The sequence below is a fragment of the Crotalus tigris genome, unplaced genomic scaffold, assembly GCF_016545835.1.
Source record: "Crotalus tigris isolate CLP2741 ecotype Arizona unplaced genomic scaffold, ASM1654583v1 scf7180000024460.1087499, whole genome shotgun sequence".
NCBI classification, from domain to species: Eukaryota; Metazoa; Chordata; class Lepidosauria; order Squamata; family Viperidae; genus Crotalus; species Crotalus tigris.
Window position 1 is genome coordinate 123,975 of NW_024100630.1, and position 23,517 is coordinate 147,491.

At 49.1% G+C, this 23,517-nt stretch overlaps 2 protein-coding genes across 2 annotated transcripts in view; one reads left to right on the plus strand and one right to left on the minus strand.

Moving 5' to 3' along the window:
• Window positions 1-3,759, minus strand: part of LOC120303090 (patr class I histocompatibility antigen, B-1 alpha chain-like) — a 50,949-nt gene extending 47,190 nt beyond the window's left edge. Inside the window, exons 1-2 of the mRNA XM_039332256.1 lie at window positions 3,084-3,759; window positions 1,754-2,029 (exon numbers count right to left, since the gene is read on the minus strand). Of these exons, the coding sequence (XP_039188190.1) occupies window positions 1,754-2,029; window positions 3,084-3,156 (349 nt within the window). The 5' untranslated portion in view covers window positions 3,157-3,759. The remainder of the gene's footprint in view (window positions 1-1,753; window positions 2,030-3,083) is intronic.
• A 12,656-nt stretch (window positions 3,760-16,415) lies between these two features.
• On the plus strand, window positions 16,416-22,881 carry LOC120303095 (zinc-alpha-2-glycoprotein-like). Its single transcript, XM_039332264.1, has 7 exons — window positions 16,416-16,624; window positions 17,360-17,605; window positions 17,918-18,193; window positions 18,705-18,992; window positions 19,780-19,854; window positions 21,192-21,393; window positions 21,953-22,881. Exons 1-6 carry the CDS (start codon window positions 16,552-16,554, stop codon window positions 21,341-21,343), a joined length of 1,110 nt encoding a protein of 369 aa, XP_039188198.1. The 5' UTR covers window positions 16,416-16,551; the 3' UTR covers window positions 21,344-21,393; window positions 21,953-22,881.
• The last annotated feature ends 636 nt before the right edge of the window (window positions 22,882-23,517 follow it).

Below are 23,517 nucleotides of genomic sequence, written 5' to 3' on the forward strand. Positions count from 1 at the left end.
GATTTGCTTTATTCCTGTTTGTCACAGACAGATTAACTCCAAAGACGGATTAATATTCAGATTATTTATTCTTCAGGAATCCCTAAACAATAACTTACAGTTAACAAGAGTTCTTCTGAGGCACGTATCATAACCTGTCCGTTCTTGTGGTGTAAAAAAATTAAAGGTAGATTCACCCCATTTTCGTATGGAGCAAAGGAACCATGTAGCTGTACTACACAAAGCTTTTCATACATACACTTAGCCAGGAAATCCTGTCGTAAACACAGAAGTCCCTCCCAATGGTTAGTTAAGACATAGAACTGACCAATTAGAACATATATATATATAACCATGCAACAACTAAACTACATTTCCCAGAAGCCACCTCTTAAGGAGACAGCATTTAACCCCTTAAAATGCTACTTGCTCTAACAGCACACTTCTTAGTTCCTAAGTTAGACATACAGTCTGGCCAGATGGTTACACACTAGTCCAGCAAACGGCCGTTCGCACATGCGCATGGTGCCAGAGCATGCCACAGGCACAAATACGGCCACTAGTGCCACACCAGTGTGCGTGGCCCCGTTTGTGTGCGTGCACACGCACCAATTTGGAAGCTGCTCTCCTTCCCTCTGGGCCACAAGCCCAGAAAGGTTGGAGACCTCTGCCGTATAATAAAGGACAGTCCTTTATTTCAGAAAGCTGACCTGTAGATTTATTGATCTTTTTTTAAAAACAACGATAGCTCATTGTTGTCCTTCACATGCAGTCCTTGACTTACAACAGTTCAGTTAGTGGCCGTTTGAAGTTACAACGGCACTGGAAAAAAGTGACTTACGGCCATTTTTCAGACTTACGACCGTTGCAGCATCCCCACGGTCGCCTGATTTGCATTCGGATGCTTGGCAACTACTTTATGACGGTCGCAGTGTCCTGGGGTCATGGGATCCCCTTTTGCGATCTTCTGACAAGCCAAGTCCACGGGGAAGCTGGATTCACTCAACAACCGGATGACAAACTGAGCAACTGCAGTGATTCACTTAACAGCAGTGGCGAGAAAAGTCGTAAAATGGGGCAAAACTCCCGTGACAAATTTCTCACTAATCTGGAGCTCAACGGTGGTCATAAGCCGAGGACAATCTGTATTTTGGCCATTTGACTTTCGCCGCGCAAGTGGCAGCCCTTCATTCAGCCTTCCCCATTCATGTGCAGAATAGGGACATTTTATTTTGACTCAGATGTGCACGGCCACATTTTCTTTCCTACTATTTCCTACCCATCCAGACTCCTCCTGGAGAGGAAGAGTCCCTGGGGAGGCCCCTGTTCTGGACTTAGCATAGACCTACGTAACTCTAACTAGGAGCATGTGTTAGTATGTTAGAATATCTGGCAGTTATTGGGTTAAATGCTGGGTATGTTGATGGGTCAGTGGGAGGAGTCAAAAGGGTCATTGGGAGACTTCCTGGACACAAGCCAGATGGAAGCCTTTGTTCATCCAGCCACATGTGTTTTGCCAACATGTGACTCTCAGCAGAAGAAGAGGGGAAAATTCAATATTAAATTACCTATAGGAATGAACAAATATGGAAAACCAGATGTATCTACAGCACAGTAAGTCTCTGCTTAGAATCCCTGGACAATAAATGTTTGTTGTAATCATTTCTATCGAGTTATCTGACTGTTTAGATTGGATTCAGAGCCACGAGTTCTGTCTGGGCAGAACAGTCCCAAATCCATGGTTCAAAGCCCCCCGCACCCTACTGTGCCTTACCTTTGCTGGAGTTGTGATAGTTGTACAGGATGGTGAGTTCATGCTTGAACCCCCGCTCCGTGGCGTTCACTAACCAAGATAGGGATTCCCAGAGATGGGAGTCTTCCTCACTCAGATTACGAAGCCAGGGCACTTGGGGAAGCATTCTTCTGGTGGGGGGGTCAAAGCGTGCAGCCAGCTGATCGTCCACATACGCCACCATAATGTACTGGACCCCATCTTGGCTGGAGCCCATGAACAGCGTGTAGAAAATGCCCAATGAATGGGAAGAGGAGCCTGAAAAGAGCAGATTGGGGGAGGGGAGGGAGGAGATTTGGGAGAGGGGTCTCCAAAGGCACACTTTAAAAAAACAAACTTTTTTTTTTTAATTTGGAACCAGCCCTCTTCATAGACAAAGCCTCACGACTTTAAAATTATGGAGGTGTACAGAGTTTTATCAAGGAAGACATCCTGGCCCCAAAACAGGAGGCACTGAGGGGTCCTTGGTGCTCTCTAACTTTGGTTCTCTTCTTGAAGAGGTTACATCACCCAAACTAGGTAACATCATCAATGCTAGTAAGGAGTGGAATGTACTCTCAGTTTATGTTCAAGTGCAATGGTCTTCAAACTTGGCAACTTTAAGGCTTGTGGATTTCAACTCCCAGAATTCCTTAGCCAGCCCAGGGCTGCCCCGTGGTTCTAAGGCTGAGCGCATTCTGGCTTTGGTGGCTGGCACCAGGTTGCAGATCAGCACCGGTCAGCCTGCGCCGGGCCGAGGTGCCGCGGCCGGTCCTTTGCTGTTTCCAGAGCATCTCCGTGGCCAGAGGCAACCACATGACAGGCTGGATCCGGCCGCAGGCCTTGTATTTGATACGTCTGTACTCTTGCATGAAAATAAAAAGTTGAAGTTGTAATGTTATCATCTATTATGCCAAAGAGAGCTGGAAGTCCGTGCCTTTTTCTCTTTTTCCCTTCCCAGCCCACATTTTCCCTTTCTCCTTCCCCGGGTTTTACGTTACTTTTCATTTTCCTTTGGATCTTTTGTTTTGATAAAAATTAATAAAACTTTAAAATCAAAGAAAAGAAGCAAGCTCAGAGAGCATCACCCAGGACCCCTCATTTCGACCCTGAACTACAAATGTTCTCCTTTAGAGGAGAGACTAGATGTCCTCTGGTAACTTTCAGTTTTGCCGCAGGCAGTATGAAATCAGGCCAAAAGTCTACACCAAGATTAAAACAGACTGATAGGATTGCCCTCCCCAACCGGGCAAAGCCTCCGGAACGACCTGCCACAGGAAAAACAGGCTGCCCGTCTCAGATTTTCTTAGCCCTCCCCCCTCCGGCCACTTACCTGCACATCCTGCCCCCAGCAACAGGAGGGCCGCCGCGGACAAAAGCTCCATCCGAGCCGTCAGGAGTCCCATCCGGATCCAGACGCTAGATGGGCAGCCCCGATCAGCTGGCGGCGAAGGAGGAAGTCTGTGAAGGGCGCCGGAGGGGCTGAGCGCTGGAAAGGGAAAGTGGCGCGGAGGTCATCCGCGGGGGGAGGGGTGTCGAAGCTCCCTTTGGGGAGAAGGAAAGGAGACCCCCTGGAGAGCCAGGAAAGGGAAAGAGCCGGAGCGAAAGGAGGTTCGGGGCAAAAACCAGCCCAGCCCCGAGAGCGCGGAGGAACACACGGTAAGTATATACTGTAATAAGGTTGAAAAGGGCCTCGGAGGTCTTCTAGTCCCACCCCTTAGTTAGTGGGCCGGGCGTCCTGGGAACGGCCTTATATGGAGGAGGCGGGTCAGCTCAAAGCCCCTGGTTACTCAAGAGGGAGACCCGCCCTTGGGGTGGGGGATGGGGGGCTGAGGCTACAATCCCCATCCTCCCCTGCGGCCTGGGGATGATGGGAGTTGCCTCGAACTCCCGAAGAAAGGCGCTGGATTGCTTGGGTGAATAAGGGCGGTCTGGAATCGGCCGTTCTTTACATCCAGGTAATTTTAAATAAAATAAAATCCTTTCTTTTCTCTTCTGCCAGGCCGTCCCGCTTCTTTTCTCCCGGCTTGGCTGGCTTCCGACGCTCTTTCGTCCGGCAGTTCCCCTCGGCGGGCAATGAATCCCAAACGGAACCTCAACCTGGCGCTTTGGGGCTTTGGATCGCTGCCGATGCCTTCAGGGCCAGCCCTTCCCATCGCGGGCTCGGGGACCCTCCGGGGAGGCTCGGGGAAGCTTGTAAATGGGGGAGAAGGTGGGGGGGGCGCTGCCTCCTGGGGCTGCCTCCCCCCCCAAAAAAAGCCTGGTTGGCAATTAAAATGGCTTCCTTCCCCCTCGCGCTTCGCCCGAACTTCCTTTTAAGTTTCTCGTTTGCATTTCGGAACAAAGAGCGAAAGTGAAAGTGAGCGGAGAACGTTCAGAGCTCTGCCCCGCCTCCTTCTCCTCTCCCCACGCCCATTCCTGTCCGGGCAAAGACTAAGCCCCTCTCCAGTCAGCTTCCCGCCCCCCCCCCGTCAGCTTCCCGCCCCCCTCCAGTCAGCTTTCCCCCCCTCCACCATCAAAAAAAGGGATGCAGTTTCCAGAGTTGTGAAATCTCTGCAGGAGCAGCTTGTCTTACGGGACGCTCTTTTTCTTCTTGACATGGGGGGGGGAGGATATGGGAGGGGGCCACGACCTCTGAGGGGTCTAGGAGTTCCCTGGGATAGCAGGGAGTGGCTTGGGGAATGGTGGGAGGGGGGACGGGGGACGGGGGTTCAGCAGGGACCCTCAGTTCAGCCCCTTGTTCCTTGGACTTCTCGTTTTGCTGCCTGAGACACTCACTGCTCTCCTGCCAGTTGGAGATGACTTCATTCTTCTTCTCCAGCTATTGTGGGGGGGCCTCTTTGAAATGACACCCCCCTTCCCAAAATTAGAATAGTAACTTCAAAAGTGGAAACTAACCAAAGAGAGAAGCAACCTAGAACTAAGGAGAAACTTCCTGGCAGTTAGAACAATTAGCCAGTGGAACCACCTGCCTCCAGAAGTGGTGAATGCTCCAACACTGGAAGTTTTCAAGAAGAGACTGGACAGCCATTTGTCCGAAATGGTATAGGGTTACCTGCCTGAGTAAGGGGTTAGACAAGATGACCTCCAAGATCCCATCCAACTTTATTATTATTATTATTATTATTTATTATTATTATTAAAAGATTTTGGAAGAGAACAAAACTAGTCAAAGCATTTTTTTTAGAAAACTGCATTAAAAACAGACCAAAAACAAAGCCACAAATATATGCATTGTCCCCTCTAGTTGAGTACTGACAGGTGTATTACAGCATAACAGTTTCCTCTCTGTGCAAAACACGTCTAGATGTTTGTTAGATGATTCTTTAACATTTTCTCTTTTAAATAAGTGGTCTTTCTTAACGGAAATCTTCCTTCCTCAGGAAACTGGTGCTCTGCACATCCTTTTCTCCAATTGCTCCTTAAACAATTGTTTTTATTAAGATTTGGTGGAACATTCAAAAGATTTTTTAGGCGAAAGATAAAGTTTAATCCACAATTATTTTTATTGGGTGTTATTGTAAATTGTGATGCTAAAGAAATTAACTTGATGTTGAATTTGATAACAGCTGCAAGGTTACTGGTAGGGCAATATTGGAAGAAGGATTGTTTGCCTATTATAAAAGAATGGACACTTAAAGTGTCAAATTTAGCAGAAATGGCGAAAATTTCTGCTTACTTGAAGGATCATTCACAAGAAAGATACATTTCGGTCTGGAGAAGATAGATAGATTATATTCAGAATAAATATGGGACTAAAAAGTTCCATCTACTTTATGAGTAAATTTTAGAGTATTATTATTATTAATAGTTTATTATAGTAGAATTTTTATTAGTTTTATTATTATTTTTAGTATTAGTATTGTTTAACAATTTGGATATTGTATTGTTTAATAATATCGCCTTGTTTATATTATTATATTTATTTTTAATTTGTTTATACCTATGTTAAAGGGGAGTTAAAGCGCATTATGGACTTGGTTATTTAAATAGTTGGTTAATGTTAGTTAGAGTTTGATTATTATATTTGTAACCCTGTACTCAGTTCTGGGAAGTGGGGGAGGGAGAGGGGGGGTTTAGGGTGGGTGGGCTTTGGAGTGTATGCTGTAATTTTTATAAAACTTTTCAATAAAAAAAAACAATTGTTTTTAAAGATCTTTGGCCATATTTTTGTACCATAAAAGCTCCAGGGATACCTTGGGAAAACTGGGACTTTCTTTCCCTGGTGTGCAAGCCCAACAACCAGACTTGGTAGGCGGAAAGGTGTAAAACTTTTATTCCTAAAGAAGCAAATTCCAAAATGGGACGTCCCTGCTCCACAGTGGACCCCACTTTTAATACAAGTTGGAGAAACATACTTTGCCATGAACCAGTCATGAACACACACATACGCCAATCATTAAGAACAATATCATTAATACTGTACGTCTTCAGTAGTCATAGTAACAGCTAAAGTTCAGCTAGAGCTTATAAGGTATGGGGGAACCTTATCCTGATCAATAGCATCCCTACACCGAAAGCATCCCTCAGCCACTTAGGTATCAGCATCTCCTCCGTCACCTTAATGGACAGGCATGCTTGGGCAGGAAGGCCGATGGTCTGACTTTCATTTATTGCAGATCAACCAGTGGATCCAAAGCAGATCAACCAGTGGATCTAACCCAAATCAACCAATGGATGACCTCATCAGTAGATACAAGGTATCTTGCCACTGTAGTCTCTATGTATTAAATAAGCAATAAATATCTTGATATATTAACTAGAGATGGTCTCTCAATATATAAATTAAAATATATTAAACTGGACTGTCCCAGGTCAACCAGTGGCTAATCACACCAATAGATTCAATGGCCACAGTTACCCCGTTGTGCTACATCTGGGGTGTCCAACTGAATTTCATTGAGGGCCGCATCAGCATTGTGGTTGTGCTCGGGGGGGGGGACAGGTGGGTGCAGCCAGGGTGGGTGTGGCCTACTGGGTGGGAGTGGATGGAATGCGTGTGGCCTACTGGGTGGGCATGGCCAGCTCTACATCCTTTGCGTCAAGGGTGCCTATGGGGGCCTGGGCAGGAGTGGGACAGATCTGAGGGTCTCTGGCAGAAGCGGGTGGGACCGGGGCAAGCACCAAGGCATGGTGCATTTCTTCATTCCTCACAAAGGGTGACACCTCCCCAGCATGCACCCAGGGGGAGAGGCCGACATGGCAGGGGCTGGTTCCTCGCTGTTTCTAGACGGCCTTGTGGAGCTAAGACTGAATGCGTTTGTCAGAATCCAATTATATTTCATCTCTAGTTATCAACTATAGAAAACTCCATTTCTGCCTTCCCTGGATTCTGCCATACGGTGAAGGGAAGGGGGTGAACAAAGGGGCTTTATGGCCCTCACTTCCTTCAGTACACTTCAAAGAGACTGAATGTGGATATCGCCAAAAGGACTAACCATAAGAATGAGGCTATTATCTTTCATGTAGTTCTCTCTGAAGTCTCCATCCAGCCGGCAGTAAGGAAAAGGGGGTGGGAGCGTAATGCCTGAGACTATCGCTGGAAGAAGGGGGTGATTGGGTGGGGCTACTGGGGAACCCCTTAAAACCTTGAATGGGAGAGCTTGGACCCCAAATCCTGTCTAGAACACCTGCAACCATTTTCTCTTAATAAAGGATGCCTGTTGGAAGAATTATTCCAAGAGTTCTGTCTTCTTAAGATGCAAAGTGGGGTGGGTCCTTCCTTCCTCTTTGACTGCTTCTCCTCATGCCTGCTGAGCTTCCAGTGGGGGGAGGAGAGAGCTGAGGGGAGGAGAAAAGAAACACATACACACCATGCAAAAGGAGGTGTTGACTTCCTTCATTTTTTCTCTCTCCCTGAAGCAGAAGCCATCCTGTGGATTGCAAAGGACACAAAGTGATCCAGAAATCATTGTGTCGTCATTGCGCAGGCGAGAAGTAAAGTTGCCTCAAAAATATAAAAGTGAATGGGAGGGACAACTCCAGGCGAAGACCAGCCCTAATTCTAAACCATCAAAAGCTGTCCAAAACCAAAACATCCAGCAGCTCCAGAAGAAAAAAACGGAGTTATCTACAACACACACTGGACTATTACAGCACTATGTAGGATAAACAGGAAGGAACCAGCAAAATGCATCCATGAACACCAACTAGCAGTCAGAAGACATGATGAAAACCCCTTCATTTCACACTAAGTGGATAGACACAACCATACCTTCCACTGGGAATCTGTGAGCATCCTTAGATCAAGCCAAATCCAAAAATTGCCAGAGAATTCCTGGAGGCCTGCCACTTAGACAAAGTGGCCATCGACAGGCACACAGAGATAAACAACATCTACAGTCCAAAACCCCCAAAAGAAACAAGAATATCAAAATGTCTCTTAATTAGCAATCAACACCTATATGAGCAAAAATTAACATCAAGAATAACACAAGACCAACAATCCGGTAAACAACCTCCCAATCGAGCAATTACCAGTACAGACAAGCTAACAGTAAACAATCCAGGGACCTCCAAGAACACCCCCTCCAACACTGACAGGGCAAACCACTAGTACATAAAAATGAGAGCAAGTTCCTCTCTCTTCTAGCACGGATGATGTTACCTAGTTTGATACTGAAACATCTGCAAGAAAACTACCAAGTCAGAGAACACCAAGGATCCCACAGCAGGAGGGGAGAATTTGTCAATTTGTCAGAGAGTTCTTTATGTAGCCATGCTGGTTTCTTTTGAGAGCTGTTGTTTTTCCTCTTTGTTGGTATTGTGCTAGACTGTGCTTTTATTATCTCATTTTTCAAAATTTCCCAAGCTTCTTGACTTGTTTTCCCCTTGAGGATTCTCATCCATGGAATCCTTCCCAAGCCCTCTCTAAGTTTATTGAAATTAGCTCTCTTGAAGTCCAAGACTCTAGTTTGACTGTGTTCTATTGCTTGTGCTTCTATAATGTTGAATTCTAATATTGCATGAAAAATGTGGGGTAGACAGAACCACCACCAGATGGATCCGTAGCTGGCTGACCGGCCGTACTCAGCGAGTGGTCCTCAATGGAACTGCATCTATATGGAGGGAAGTGTGTAGTGGGGTGCCCCAGGGCTCTGTTCTGGGCTCAGTACTCTTCAACATCTTCATCAACGATTTGGATGAAGGGATAGATGGGGAACTCATCAAATTTGCAGATGACACCAAGCTGGCAGGAATAGCCAACACTCCAGAAGACAGGCTTCAGATACAGAAGGATCTGGACAGACTTGAACACTGGGCACTAACTAACAAAATGAAATTCAATGGTGAAAAAAGCAAGGTTCTACATTTAGGCAAGAAAAACCAAATGCACAAGTAAAGCATAGGTGGCACCATGCTCAATAGTAGTAGCTGTGAGAGGGACCTCGGAGTCCTAGTAGACAATCACTTAAATATGAGCCAGCAGTGTGCTGCAGCTGCCAAAAAGGCCAACACAGTGCTAGGCTGCATTAACAGAGGGATAGAATCAAGATCACGTGAAGTATTAATACCACTCTTCAATGCCTGGGTAAGGCCACACTTGGAATACTGCATCCAGTTTTGGTCACCACGATGTAAAAAAGATGTTGAGACTCTAGAAAGAGTACAGAGAAGAGCAACAAAGATGATTAGGGGACTGGAGGCTAAAACATATAAGAAACGGTTGCTAGAATTGGGTATGTCTAGTTTAACGAAGAGAAGGACAAGGGGGGACATGATAGCAGTGTTCCAATATCTCAGGGGCTGCCATAAAGAAGAGGGAATTAAGCTATTCTCCAAAGCACCTGAAGGCAGGACAAGAAGCAATGGGTGGAAACTAATCAAGGAGAGAAGCAAACTAGAACTAAGGAGAAACTTCCTGACAGTGAGAACAATTAATCAGTGGAACAGCCTGCCTCCAGAAGCAGTAAATGCTCCAACACTGGAAGTTTTTAAGAAGAGACTGGACAGCCACTTGTCCGAAATGGTGTAGGGTTTCCTGTCTGAGCAGGGGGTTGGACTAGATGACCTCCGAGATCCCTTCCAACTTTACTACTATTATTATTATTATCTGCCAATCCCCTCCTTTTGAGACAAGGAACACATCCACTGCCCCGTGATTTTCCTTGGCAGTCACCCCAACCTGTTCTGTTCTGTTGGTTGGGGAGGCAACAGCTAGTTCAGTTCAGCCATTAAGGATGGCTCTCTTTAGCTTTGTCATTCCCAAACCTGGCGGAGGGGCGTCTTCATGTCCTTTGCTTCATACACTCTCTGGGTCATTGTAATTCTTTCCCCCTGACTTACACACCGGCACAATTTCACATCTGTTGGTGCTGCACCAACCTCAAAGCCTGAAACTGCCAAGAGAGGCTCCTAAATAGAGATGAAAGGGCAACGGACGGAGAGACGGCGCAGGTGTTCCTCTCCAGAACTTCTGAGAAGAGCCGTGGTTAGCAACTTTCTAGAAGTTAACTGCAATGGAAAGGGGCACCAGACAGTAGTGGGATTCAGCCAGTTCGCACCACTTTGGCAGAACCGGTAGCTAATTTTTTGTTCCCCAGGCCCAGAATGGACTTCTGGAAGTGGCATCCATGCAGAGAACTGGTTGTTCACTTATTTGAATCCCACCACTGGCACCAGATGAGGGACTTCTTCCAAGAGGTTAGGAAAGTCCCACCCTGGCCAATGTCCCTTTTCCCTCCCCATAGCATCCTTCCACAAGGAGGACATCCAGAGCCCATTGAGGGCCTGAGGAGCATGTTGACCCAGGATGTCTGTGGAGATTCCCAATCATCCAGGTCAAGGTGGTCCCAAAAGGTTTTTTTAAAAGGCAACTGGACTTTCTTGGTTTGTTTTTTTGCTTGAAAATGTTTAGCTTCTCATCCAAGAAGCACAGAAGATGGATTGGGGGCCTGATTGGACTGACCACCTATGAGCAGATTGCCTGCACAGGTTGACTTGTATGGACAAACATAATGAAATGTGAACTCATTTTTACAAAATACGAGGGCAATTCGGAAATAAACCTCCATTTGGTTATCAGTGACAGACACTCGCAGATACAGAACTTTTGTTTAGACATATTAGAAACGTACAACATGACATGACTTTTCAACATCATCGCCATTCAAAATGAGGCCCTTGTCATAACGTCTTACAGGTTTGAAATTCCTTAGGAAGTTGTCGCTTGGCGTTAAATCTGGGCTATGGGGGGGCAGTGATCAAAAACATCCCAACGGAACAGCCTCAAAAGTTCTTGGGTTCATGGAGAGCGATTGGACCATCAATTCAGAAGTCTACTGTGAAACATTACGAAAACTCAGACGAGCCATCCATAACAAGCATCGGGGCCTGCTGACCTCCGGTGTGCCATTATCGCACAACGCTCACCCGCACACCGCTAGACACAGCCAAGAACCCTTGAAGCAGTTCGGTTGGGATGTTTTTGAGCACCCCCATAGCCCAGATTTGGCACCAAGTGACGATTCCTAAGGAATTTCAAACTTTGTAAGACGTTATGACAAAGGCCTCAATTTCAATGGCGATGATGTCGAAAAGGAATGTCATGTAGTTTTCTAATATGTATAATAAAAGTTCTGTATCGGTCTGTCACTGATAACCAAACGGAGGTTTATTTCCGAATTGCCCTCCTACAGGGCTAAAAACTGAGAGTTGTATAAATGTGTTAGAAATATACAGTATATGTACTTGAGTAATAATTCCACCAGATACTATGTATAGAGTTGTAAATATTTACTTCTAAAATGATATTATAGTCTTCATTGTTGTATTTTGCCTTTTTTTTTTAAAGCACATTCCGTTTCTTTTTTCTTTCCTTTGAATATTATGTATTTATTTATGTCACGCTGGATTGTTGCTTATCATTCAAGCGTGAGACTTGGAAAAAAAGGAATTTGAAAACAGGATTTGGGCTTGAAAATCCACTCAAAGCTTAATCTGCTGATTGTGCCTGGGGCTGCCCTGGGAGACTGCCTAGAGCAGGGGTCCCCAAGCTCCAGTCTGTGGACCAGTACCGGGCAGCGTGATGCCAGCAACAAACAAGCAAAGCCCCATCCGCAAGATGCAGGCAGCACATGAAACCACGACCCCTCCAATCCACAGGAAAACCTCTCTCCACGGAACCGGTCCCTGGTGCCCAAACGGTTGGGGACCTCTGGCCTAGAGCCCTGCTTCTCAACCTTGGCAACATTCAGTCGTGTGGACGTCAACTCCCAGAATGCCCCAGGATGAGACTCCCAGGTGCCTAGAAAGACCTATTCCAGTGATGGCAAACCTTTTAGAGGCCAAGCGCCCCAAAAATGCCCTGCCACCCTCCGCTCCACTCATACCCCGCCGGCCCGCAGGGCCACCCACCACCTCCACTACAGCAGATCCCTCAGGCAGCCCTGCAGCGCATGGCAGCCACGCACTCTACCCGTGCCCTTCAGCAGCATCTGCAGGTGAAGGGGCATGAGGGTGGAGTCTTGTCCCTGCTGCCTAACTGCCATGTTCTTGACTGTGCTACTCCGCGCATGCTGAGCCTGGGGGCAACTCTCCTCCAGGGGGGCTGCTGGTGAGGAGGTGGCTGCGGGGAGAGGTGGGGCTGGGGTAGCGGCACGCGTGCCCACAGAGAGGGTCTGAGTGCCGCCTCTGGCACACGTGCCATAGGTTCACCACCACTGACTTATTCTCTCCCCACCTTTTCCTGGAAACAGCCAGGGGAAATGGCAGCTCTGCAAACCAGCAAGTGTGGAAAGAGAGGACCTCTCAGGCAGGGGCCAGCTAGCCCCGGGGATGAAGGCCGCGGAGGAGTCCTCCAGTCCTGGTTCTGAGCCAGGGAAGGGGGGATTCCCTTCCAAAGCCCTTTCCGGCCCAGCCCCCTGACTTTCCCCAAGGCTCCATGCTCTGAGGGGGGCATCAAAGAAAGCAGCAGCCTTTTCTTAGGGGTCTGCGCCCCCTTCCCCCCCAAGCACTCTGCAATGTCTCCGGTTGTAGAAAGCATTTATTCTTATTTTTCCCCACAAAAATCCTGTGTGTTAGGCTGAGGTGGGAAATGTGATTCCTGGGCTGAGGGGGAGTTCACTCTGGGTTGCCCAGACTGTCCGGGTCCTGGCAGCACCTGAGGAATTGGCACCCGGGCCTGCAAACCACCGGAGTCGAAGGCAGCTTCAAAGCGTCACCAACCTCTGCCCACTTTGATGTTGCCTTGGTGGTTCTGGCCCTCAGGTCAAGGAGGACACCTTGGTGATCCTGGAGGGGACACAGCGACCTTTCTCAGCACCTGACTGTGCAGGCCTTTTTGCCAGCCTGGCTTCTGCCAAAGGACAGAACAGAATAGGATCACAGAGTTGGAAAAGACCTTGGAGGTCTAGCCCAACCCCCTGCTCAAGCAGGAAACCCTATATAGTTTCAAGCAAATGGTTGTCAGAACGTGATTGAGCACCTGAGGAAGGAGAGATGGACTGAGTAGTCCCATCTCTTCTGTCCCAGCTCCCCCCCCCCCCGTTGCCCACTTCCACCTGGATGCATTCCCTGGGGGAAGAGCATGGCTGGTCCACCATGTCTCTACTTGCCCGTCACATAGTTTGGAAGATCTGGGGTAGAAGTGGAGGCTCGGCATTCGCCCACGAGATTGGGGGCTAGAGAAAAATGGGGGGGGTTCCAGAAAAAAAGTTCCTTGATGAGGATAATAATTAGTAGTAGTAGTAGTAGTAAAGTTGGAAGGGACCTTGGAGGTCATCTAGTCCAACCCCCTGCTCAGGCAGGAAACCCTACACCATTTTGGACAAATGGCTGTCCAGTCTCTTCTTAAAAACTTCCAGTGTTGGAGCATTCACCGCTTCTGGAGGCAGGTTGTTCCACTGGTTAATTGTTCTAACTGTCAGGAAATTTCTTCTTAGTTCTAGGTTCTTCTCTCTTTAGTTAGTTTCCATCCGTTGCTTCTTGTCCTGCCTTCAGGTGCTTTGGAAAATAGCTTGACTCCCTCTCCTTTGGGGCAGCCCCTGAGATACTGGAACATTGCTATCATGTCCCCCCTTGTTCTTCTCTTCATTAAATTAGACATACCCAATTCCAGCAACCGTTCCTTATATGTTTTAGCTTCCAGTCCCCTAATCATCTTTCTTGCTCTTCTCTGTACTCTTTCTAGAGTCTCAACATCTTCTTTACATCGTGGTGATGAAAACTGGATGCAGTATTCCAAGTGTGGCCTTACCAAGGCATTGTAAAGTGGTATTAACACTTCATGTGATCTTGATTCTACCCCTCTGTTAATGCAGCCTAGCACTGTGTTGGCCTTTTTGGCAGCTGCAGCACACGGTTGGCTCCTATTTAAGTGTAGAGAAAAGAAAACACCCTTCCCCCCTCCATGAAAGATCTTCATGAGATCTTTCCTATTACCTTCTCCTATTGGTATCCTACTTTCTTGTTTGGATGTTCACTGAGAGCTTTAGCCCCAAAGACAAATTCCTTGTGTGTCCACTCACACTTGGCCAATAATTGTTCTATACTCCATATTCCATACTCCATACTCCATCCCATCGCCCCTGATCACAAAAAAGGCCAATTGAAAGAAAGAGGGCGGTTAAGATCCATTTTCCCTCCCCTGCTGGGATGTTGTTCAGTCCATAAAACCTGACCACAGCATGCCAGCTCCCTCCCCCCGTCCTCCATTCTCTCCCAAATTCATGTTGTGCAATGACTTGAATGGCATCAATGAAACTAACCATCTCATCCCTCCCCTTCTCCTTTGCCCTTCCATCTTTCCCAACATCGGGCTCTTTATAAATGTCCCAAACAGGAAAAGGAAAGAACAGAAGACTCTAAGAGGGGAAGGGGATGGGGAAGGGGGAAAGGGAGGGGAGGGATGGGAAGGGGAGGGGTGGGAAGTAGGAAGGGAGGAAAGGGAAGGGGAAGGAGAGGGGAGGGAAGGAGGAAAGGGGAAGGGAAGGGAAGGAGGGAGGGAGGAAAGGGGAGGGGAAGGAGGAAGGAGTGGGGAGGGAAGGGAAGGAGGAAGGGAGGAAAGGGGAAGAGAAGGAGGGAGGGAGGGAGGAAAGGGGAGGGGAAGGAGGAAGGAGTGGGGAGGGAAGGGAAGGAGGAAGGGAGGAAAGGGGAAGGGAAGAGAAGAAGGGAGGGAGGGAGGAAAGGGGGGAAGGAGAGGGAAGGGAAGGAGGAAGGGAGGAAAGGGGAGGGAAGGGAAGGGGAGGAAGGGGTGGGACAGGAGGGCGGGAGGGAGGAAAGGGGGGAAAGGGAGTGGAAGGGAAGGAGGAAGGGGGAAGGGAAAAGGGGAGGAGGAGGGAAGAAGAAGGGAGGAAGGGGAGAGAAGGAGGGGGGGGAGGGAGGAAGGGTGAAGGGGAGGGAAGGGAAGGAGGAAAGGGGTGGGGATGGCTAAGGGAGGAAGAAGGGAGGAAAGGGGGGAAGCGGGAGGGAGGAAGAAGGAGGAATGGGGAGGAAAGGGAAGGGGAGGGGAGGGAAGAAGGAAGGGAGGAAAGGGGAAGAGAAGGAGGGGGGGAGGGAGGAAAGGGGGAAGGGGAGGGAAGGGAAGGAGGAAGGAGTGGGGAGGGAAGGGAAGGAAGAAGGGAGGAAAGGGGAGGGAAGGGAAGGAGGAAGGGGTGGGGACGGGAGGGAGGGAGGGAGGAAAGGGGGGAAGGGGAGGGAAGGGAAGGAGGAAGGGGTGGGGAGGGAAGGGAAGGAAGAAGGGAGGAAAGGGGAGGGAAGGGGAGGGGAGGAAGGGGTGGGGACGGGAGGGAGGGAGGGAGGAAAGGGGGGAAAGGGAGTGAAGGGAAGGAGGAAGGGGGGAAAGGGAAGGGGAGGGGAGGGAAGAAGGAAGGGAGGAAAGGGGAAGAGAAGGAGGGGGGAGGGAGGAAAGGGGGAAGGGGAGGGAAGGGGAGGGAAGGGAAGGAAGAAGGGAGGAAAGGGGGGAAGGGGAGGGAAGGGAAGGAGGAAGGGAGGAAAGGGAAGGGGAGGGGAGGGAAGGAGGAAGGGAGGAAAGGGGAAGAGAAGGAGGGAGGGAGGGAGGAAAGGGGGAAGGGGAGGGAAGGGAAGGAGTGGGGAGGGAAGGGAAGGAAGAAGGGAGGAAAGGGGAGGGAAGGGAAGGAGGAAGGGGTGGGGACGGGAGGGAGGGAGGGAGGAAAGGGGGGAAGGGGAGGGAAGGGACGGAGGAAAGGAGGAAAGGGGAGGGAAGGGAAGGGGGAAGGGGTGGGGACGGGAGGGAGGGAGGGAGGAAAGGGGGAAGGGAAGTGAAGGGAAGGAGGCGAGGGAGGAAGGGAAGGGGGAGGGGAGGGGAAGGAGGAAGGGAGAAAGGGGAGCAGGAGAGGAGGGAGGGAGGGAGGAAAGGGGGGAAGGGGAGGGAAGGGAAGGAGGAAGGGAGGAAAGGGGAGGGAAGGGAAGGGGAGGAAGGGGTGGGGACGGGAGGGAGGGAGGGAGGAAAGGGGGAAGGGGAGTGAAGGGAAGGAGGGAGGGAGGAAAGGGAAGGGGAGGGGAGGGAAGGAGGAAGGGAGGAAAGGGGAAGAGGAGGGAGGGAGGGAGGAAAGGGGGAAGGGGACGGAAGGGAAGGAGGGAGGGAGGAAAGGGGGGCAGGGAGGGGAGGAAAGGAGAAAGGGAGGAAAAGGGAGGGAGGAAAGGGGAGGGAAGGGAGCGAGGAAGAGAAGGGAGGGGAGGGAGGGAGGAAAGGGGCGGGGACAAAAGGGAGTTTCTGTTTTCACTTCAGGCTCCAGGCTTCTGGCTTCAGCTTCCGGCGTGAGGACGGGATCCGGACCGTGTACGACGCCTTGGCGACTTTTTCCCGAGCGGACGGGGGGGGGGCGCCTGCTTGGAGGCCGATGCCGCTGCCCCGGGCGCCCCTCTTGCTCCTGGGAGTTGCGTTGGGGTCCCTCGTGCTCGGGGCTTTGTGCGGTGAGTGTGCGACGGGGAGGGGGCGCCTGTCCTGGGCCGGGTCTTTCTCTCCCTCATCCCCCCCCCCCCCAATCCCAAACTCTTTTTCCCAGAAGGAAAAAAAAAAAACCTTCCTTCTCTCGCGCCTCAGCCAGCCTCGTTTCAAATCTTCAGTGACGGATCTGTAATCAGCTCCCGTTGTAGGGAACAGAGAGTGAAAGTGAAAGTCGTTTCAAGAGTTCAGCCCTCCGCGCGGCCTTATTTTTTAGCTTCGTGCTTAACTTCCACACTTCCTGCTCCAGCCTTTGTCCTTGCTTGGAAAGGTTTCTCCTATCTATGGCAGTGTTTCCCGAACTTGACAATTTTAAGGCATGTGGACTTCAACTCCCAGAATTCCACAGCCAGCGTTGCTGGCTGTGGAATTCTGGGAGTTGAAGTCCTCATGCCTTAAAATTGTCAAGTTTGGGAAACACTGATCTATGGGGAGCTTTCAAGGTCTTCGACTTGCTTGTCAACTTCCATGCAAACAGGGCCGCCCTGGCTCTTCCCAAGGATGGTCTGGGGTCGCCATGCAGGTCGGGCCTACAAACAGCAGCCTGGGAACCTGGAGGGCCCAGAGGAGGTGCAGGAGTATCTTAGCCAGATGGGGTGACCCCCTTGTTGGGAGGGGCTGTGTGACAATAAGATGTTGGAGGGGATGAAGTTGCAGTGAAGACCCCCCCCCCAATTCTTCTTCTCTCCCTCCTCCCTCTCCAGGCTCTCCCTCACACTCCCTGAGATACTTCTACCTGCATCTGCCAGAGCCCAACCAGGGGCGGTCCCAGTTCTTCATTAGGAGCTACTTGGATGACCAATCCACTGCTCGCTTTGACAGCCTCACCAGGAAGATGGAGCCTCTGGTGCCCTGGATGGAGGAGGGGGACAAGGAGAACTTTCTGTCCCCTGAGTGGGTCTTCAGGGCTGACCTGGAGAAGTTAACAAAACTGGACCACCCTGCTGGAGGTGAGCAGGGGCAGGGCCACCTTTGGCCTCCAATGGTTGCAGGGGACTTGAGATTTTCTTTCCTGCAAAAACACACACACAGAAATACACACACACCTGTTTTTCTTCCTCACCTAGAAATTCTTCATGGCCTGACAAACAGCCAAACAGGGTTAATTGAAGTAAAAGATGTTTCTCCTTGTGTGATAAAGAGGGGAAGGAGAAATCTGATTTCTCTCCCCAGGTGGGAAGGGGGGAAGACTCTCGGGCTGTCTAGGGAGAGGAATCCTTGACCCTTTTCATTCACACCCACCCCCTCTGCCTCTCCTTCAGGGCTTCACACCTGGCAGGTGGTTTTGGGCTGTGAAATCATGGAAGACAGGAGCCAAGGAGGGTTTTTCCGCTATGGCTACGACGGGATGGACTTCATCAGCTTCGACAAGGAGACCCTCACTTGGGTGCCAGCTCAGCCCAAGGCCCAGAAGCTCAAGGAAAAGTGGGAGGATGACCCAGGATGGTCCCAGAGCAATAAAGACTTCCTGGAGGAGCCCTGCATTGAGTGGCTGCAGAGATACCTGTCCTACAGGACTGAGTCTCTGCAGAGGATCGGTGAGTGGCAAAGGGGGTCTCTGTTCAGCATGTTTCCGTTTCCCCGTATTGTTTCTCCCCTAAACAGCCAAGGCACCTTTTAAAATATTGACGGGAAAAGGTCAGGAAGTATCCGATATCACGTTACAGAAGAAAAATAATCTTCAGTGCCCTCCAAAATAAGTACTTAAAAAAACCTGAGCTAGAAATTCATGCTGAAGGGAGGAAATGATCAGCCTGTTCCTGATTTCCATCTGAACAACTTGAACAAATTCGATTTGGGGGCTTAAAATTGAATCAATCCAACAAATTGGGGAATACTTTGGCCAATGTGAGAACATTACCCCAAATTCAAAGCATCCCTTTCAAAGCTTAATCTAAAGAACCCCAATGCCCCACTTTAGGGGCTCCCACAGGTTGAGGCAAGGAGAGGGAGCGGAGGGAGAGGATGGCCCAAGGAGGTCTTGCTATGTAAATCACCTTACCAGAAACTCTCAAAATCCTGGGAATTGTGTTGTTGCTGTTTCTGCAGAGCCCCCAGTGGGGAAGGTGACCCGCAAGAAGGTGGATGACCGCCTGGAGGTCCTCATCTGCCAGGCCTTTGGCTTCTACCCCAAGCAGATCCAGGCCACCTGGACCAGGGACGGGGAGGTCTGCCAGTACGAGACCCTCCCTAGGAACGTGGCCCCCAACTCGGATGGGACCTATTATGTCTGGCTCAGCATTGAGATCAACCCGAAGGAGAGGGACCGTTTTCGGTGTCGCCTGGAGCACCAGGGCTTTCAGGAGCCCCTGGTCTTGGCTTTGGAGGAGGAAATAGGTGAGAGGCTCATGGGATTGTGACATGGAGAAGTAGATTTTTCACCAATGTTTGAAATAGTATGTGGAAGGGCAGTAATTTTCTTCTGCACCATGTTTTCAGGTGGAGAGCAGGGAATATAGTCCTACATTAAGTGATACAAGAGAAGTGATTCCTATCAGGGGAGTTAGAAGTAGTGACTTTACAGCAAAAGTATGAAGAAATGAGACATAATATAGGAGATGGTGTGACATGATGCATAATTGGTTGTGTCCTTCGAGGCCATTGGCTCCTCCCTCTGCAGCCTTGGAGGGGAGGGGCTTCCTTCAGCTGGGGGGACTTCCTGGAAGCCAGTGAAGGTTGGGAAAGGCTTCCATTGTTCAGCATCTTCCGGGAACTCCGCCTCTGTCTAATCCAGTGGTTCTCAACCTGTGGGTCGGGACCCCATTTGGGGTCGAACGACCATTTCACGGGGGTTGCCAAACAACACAGTCCGCCATTTTTTCCCCCTTTTCCTTAGCTGTGCTACTCCCTTTTATTCTATTGGCTTTTGAAAGCCAATAGAATAGACTCTCTTGAGTAGAGTCTAATTCTATTGGCTTTCAAAAGCCAATAGGAATTGCCCAGGCTGTCTCTGCCCTGCTGAGCCCGCCAAAAGTCTCATTCTGCAAACGGTGCTGCACCAGTTGAGTAGTCCTTGACTTACGACCGGTTGAGTAGTCCTCAACTTATGACCGGTTGGGGGGTCACGGCATTAAAAAGGTTGAGAACCACTGGTCTAATCAAAACCACGTTTCTCCTTCTTTAGCCAGAAGACAGTGGAAGATTCTAGTGGGAATTGGGGCCGCCCTGATCTTGGGACTTGGGATTCTCCTCTTGAGAGGTAAGTGAAACACATCCACTGAGGCCCCCCCTCCCATCCTAAGCACAAGTGCCTCCTGGAGAGTTTGAGCCGTGACCCACACGAGCCCCCGCCCCCCACAAACAGCATTTTGAACATGGATCAGGAAGGAAGGAAGAAGACATGCAGCCATCTTTCCATGTCCTGCCAATCCCAAAATGTTCCGCCTTCCTTTTGTCTGGGAAGAAGTTTCTTTCGCCTCAGTGGGCACAGTGGCAAGACTCAGGGCTCAGGTGTCCAAGAAAAGTCCCTGGCTTAAATGATCTGGGAAGCACTAGAAAATCCATCATCCCGGCCCTGAAGAAGCTCCGTGTGGATCACTTCATTTGGCAAGAGGGACCTTCAGGGAAGCTCTTGAGAGAAGGTGGGGCCCGTGGAGGGAGGGAGCCATGTCCTCTGTCCCTGCTTGGAATCACACCTGGGGTCAAAGGTCCAGGGGGTGGAAGAAGCCCCTGTTTGGTCCGTTGCCACTCGGAACAAGAGAGATGAGGAGGAGGCTGGATGTGGGAAATTGGGAAGGGGACAGAGGAAGGGATATCTGGATTGATGTGTGTGTGTGTGTGTGTGTGTAGGGAAGCCCAGGTGGTATAACTGGCTGGATTTTAACTCAGCCTCTTGAGAAACATTCTCTCTCTCTCTCTCTCTCTCTCTCTCTCTCTCTCTCTCTCTCTCTCACTCTCTCACTCTCACTCTTTCCCTCTTTTTCCCTCTCTCCCTCTCCTTCCCTCCCTCTCTCTCTCCCTCCCTCCCTCTCCCTCTCTCTCTCACTCTCACTCACTCTTACTCTCTTTCCCTCTCTCTTTCCCTCTCCCTCCCTCTCTCTATCTCTCTCTTGCTTCTTGTGTCTGTGTAGTTCAGTGGTTCTCAACCTGTGGGTCGGGACCCCATTTGGGGTCGAACGACCATTTCATGGGGGTCTCCAAACAATGCAGTCCGCCATTTTTTCCCCCTTTTCCTTAGCTGTGCTACTCCCTTTTATTCTATTGGCTTTTGAAAGCCAATAGAATAGACTCTCTTGAATAGAGTCAAATTCTATTGGCTTTCAAAAGCCAATAGGAATTGTCCAGGCTGTCTCTGCCCTGCTGAGCCCGCCAAAAGTCCCCTTCTGCAAACAGTGCTGCACCAGTTGAGTAGTCCTTGACTTACGACCGGTTGAGTAGTCCTCGACTTATGACCGTTTGGGGGTCGCGGCATTAAAAAGGTTGAGAACCACTGGTATAGTTATTACCATCTGAGCTTCCTGGAGGTCTTCAGCCTGAGTCCTTCTCTATCCCAGGCAGGAAATAAACTAGCTCTCTCTCCTTTTTGCCTTCTCTCAGGCTGGAAACTTTTCCATCCAACAGCGACAACTTCCCCTGATCATGTTTCTCCAGAAATGGCTCCTTCTCCCCCGATTTATGGCACAGAAGATGAGATTCAATCACAGCTGATGCTCCAGCCTCGGTCACCTGATGTCCATTTAAGAGACTAAATCCCAGGCTTGGAAAATATCTGGGAGACAAGACTATCTGCCTTGCTTGGGTGAGGAAAGGTCTTTCCAAGGTAGCCCTGGAGAGACGATGGGCTACCCGGGGTTCCTATGGGGCTCAGCCCTTCCTGCCTGGAACCCTCTGATCAGCTGCTCTCCAGGAAACATCCAGGCCAGCTCAGCCTCTCCAACCCACCAGCTCTGAGGGCGGAATGTGAAAAATGGAAGAAACTATTGGGAACCCTGGGAAAACGGGGGATGTCTCTCCAAGGAGGACGGGCGGGGAGGGAGGGAAAGAGATTGGGGGCTGGAGAAACACAGGAGGGGACATCCAGGGGAAAAAAAATGCTTGATGAGGATGAACTGGAAGAATAACGGGAAAGGAACTCTAAGGGGAGAAGTGAGGAACACTCCCCCCCCCCGAGAATTACCTTCTCCAGAGAGGGGCGGTCTCTGTGGATGAGAATTGCAAGCCTTTCTCCCGTTTGGCTTCTCCCCCCCCCCGTGCTTCCTGTGGGTTGCTGTGGGGGGAAGAGGGAGTCAAGGAGAGGAGGCAAAAGGCCTCTCCATACAGACCAGGGTGCTGACGTCCACCATTTTCTTGCTCTGCAGCACCAGACATCCTACGGAGGAGGGAGGCCCCAGAGGGCTCCTGGAGGCCTTGTTTCAAACTTGCCCAGCGGAGAATGGAAGCAACGGATGCCGAAAAGATGGCAAACATGATCCGGGCAGTTGGAGCTGTCTCTCCAGTCCACCCTCAAACCAGTAGCAGGGGAGGCAGTGAGGACGGTCAGATAAACTGTAGGAGGATGGGGAGGCTCTCTCTTCCAGTATCTTGGACTCTCGGAAGGTGGAATATTTCTGTTGTTGATGAGTGCAGAATTATTCTTGTTATTAGTTTACATTTAGGACGCTGAAGAGTTTTGTGATTATATTTTATTTATTAGCGATTGGGTCTCATCCTAATTCCTTCTCCCCCTGACGTCTTTTCTATGGCCTCGTGGATGCTTTTTCCAAGTCCAACTTTTAGGTCCGTTTGGAAGGTGGGTGACCCTGAACGTCCAGGGGGATTCTCAGTCATCCAGGTTCTGGTTGTCCCACAAGTGCTTTTCCAGGAGGCAACCGGACTTACTTTGCTTTTCTCTGAAGATTTTGGGATGGACACCCTTATTCTTATAGACGTTACTGTAGATGTAAAAAGCAAGTTAAGTACAGTATCTTTATTAGAGGCATTTGCCCACTCATTTTTTATTGAGAATCTTTTCTCTTTTTCTCTCTGCTTCTCTTGTTATTTTTTATCTCTCCAGTTCTAGTGTTTTCCCTGGCATCCCTGCAGTCTGTTTTATCCAGTCTTTTTTTCTTATCCTCAAGTTTATTTTGTAGTGTTGAAATATAGGTTGTCTTTTCCAAGTCCAGTATTTCTTGTAATTTTTTTCCCCACTTGGATTAAATCATACTTCTTTGTTTTGTAGAGTTCCATCTTTAAATCTCTATCCTCAAATTTATGCTCAGTTGTCTGTTTTATCTGTTCCTTCTCTGTTATATTTTCCTGGGATTTTTTTGGATATAAAATTGAATTGAAGATGAGTTGGTTTATATTTTCAAAGTTATTTTGGATTTCTTTGTGGTTCGAAGTCATTGTTATTTGAATTAGTTGCAACGTATCATATGTCTCCTCTTGAAAAGTATTTATTTTTTCTTGATAGGTTCTTTCTATAAATCTCTGATTTTCCATGATGACCAAGAATCCAGATTTTTTTTCCCTCTGGAAATAGCTTTGATATCTAAGTTGACTATATACTTGTAATCCAGAGAGTTCAAAAAAGAACTTTTTTTGTTCCCTAAAGTTGTAACTTTATCTACAGCCCAGATTATTTTCTTTTTTTGTCACAGCTGTTCTCTGTTGTTAAAGCTTTGAAGGTCACAAGTAGAGATTAATTTTTTCCCAGATTTTCCAAGTTCTATATGCAAGCCATTCTTCTTCTTCTTGTGCCATATCCGTTATTGGACGTTGGCGATCATGTTGGCGATCATGTTTTTATCAGCAACTGCATGAAAAAGTGCTGCTGAGTTTTGTCCAAACCAGTCCCTAAGATTTTGAAGCCATGATGTTCTTCTTCTGCCTGGATCTCGTTTGCCATCAATTTTTCCCTGGAGGATTAAATGGAATATGTCAT

What these genes read in the sequence shown, in the direction of transcription:
- LOC120303095 (XM_039332264.1), top strand. Translation starts at nt 16,552, where the DNA reads ATGCCGCTGCCCCGGGCGCCCCTCTTGCTCCTGGGAGTTGCGTTGGGG. An exon ending in CGTGCTCGGGGCTTTGTGCG is followed by an intron (nt 16,625 to 17,359) that starts GTGAGTGTGCGA and finishes CTCCCTCTCCAG; the next exon opens with GCTCTCCCTCACACTCCCTG. An exon ending in ACTGGACCACCCTGCTGGAG is followed by an intron (nt 17,606 to 17,917) that starts GTGAGCAGGGGC and finishes CCTCTCCTTCAG; the next exon opens with GGCTTCACACCTGGCAGGTG.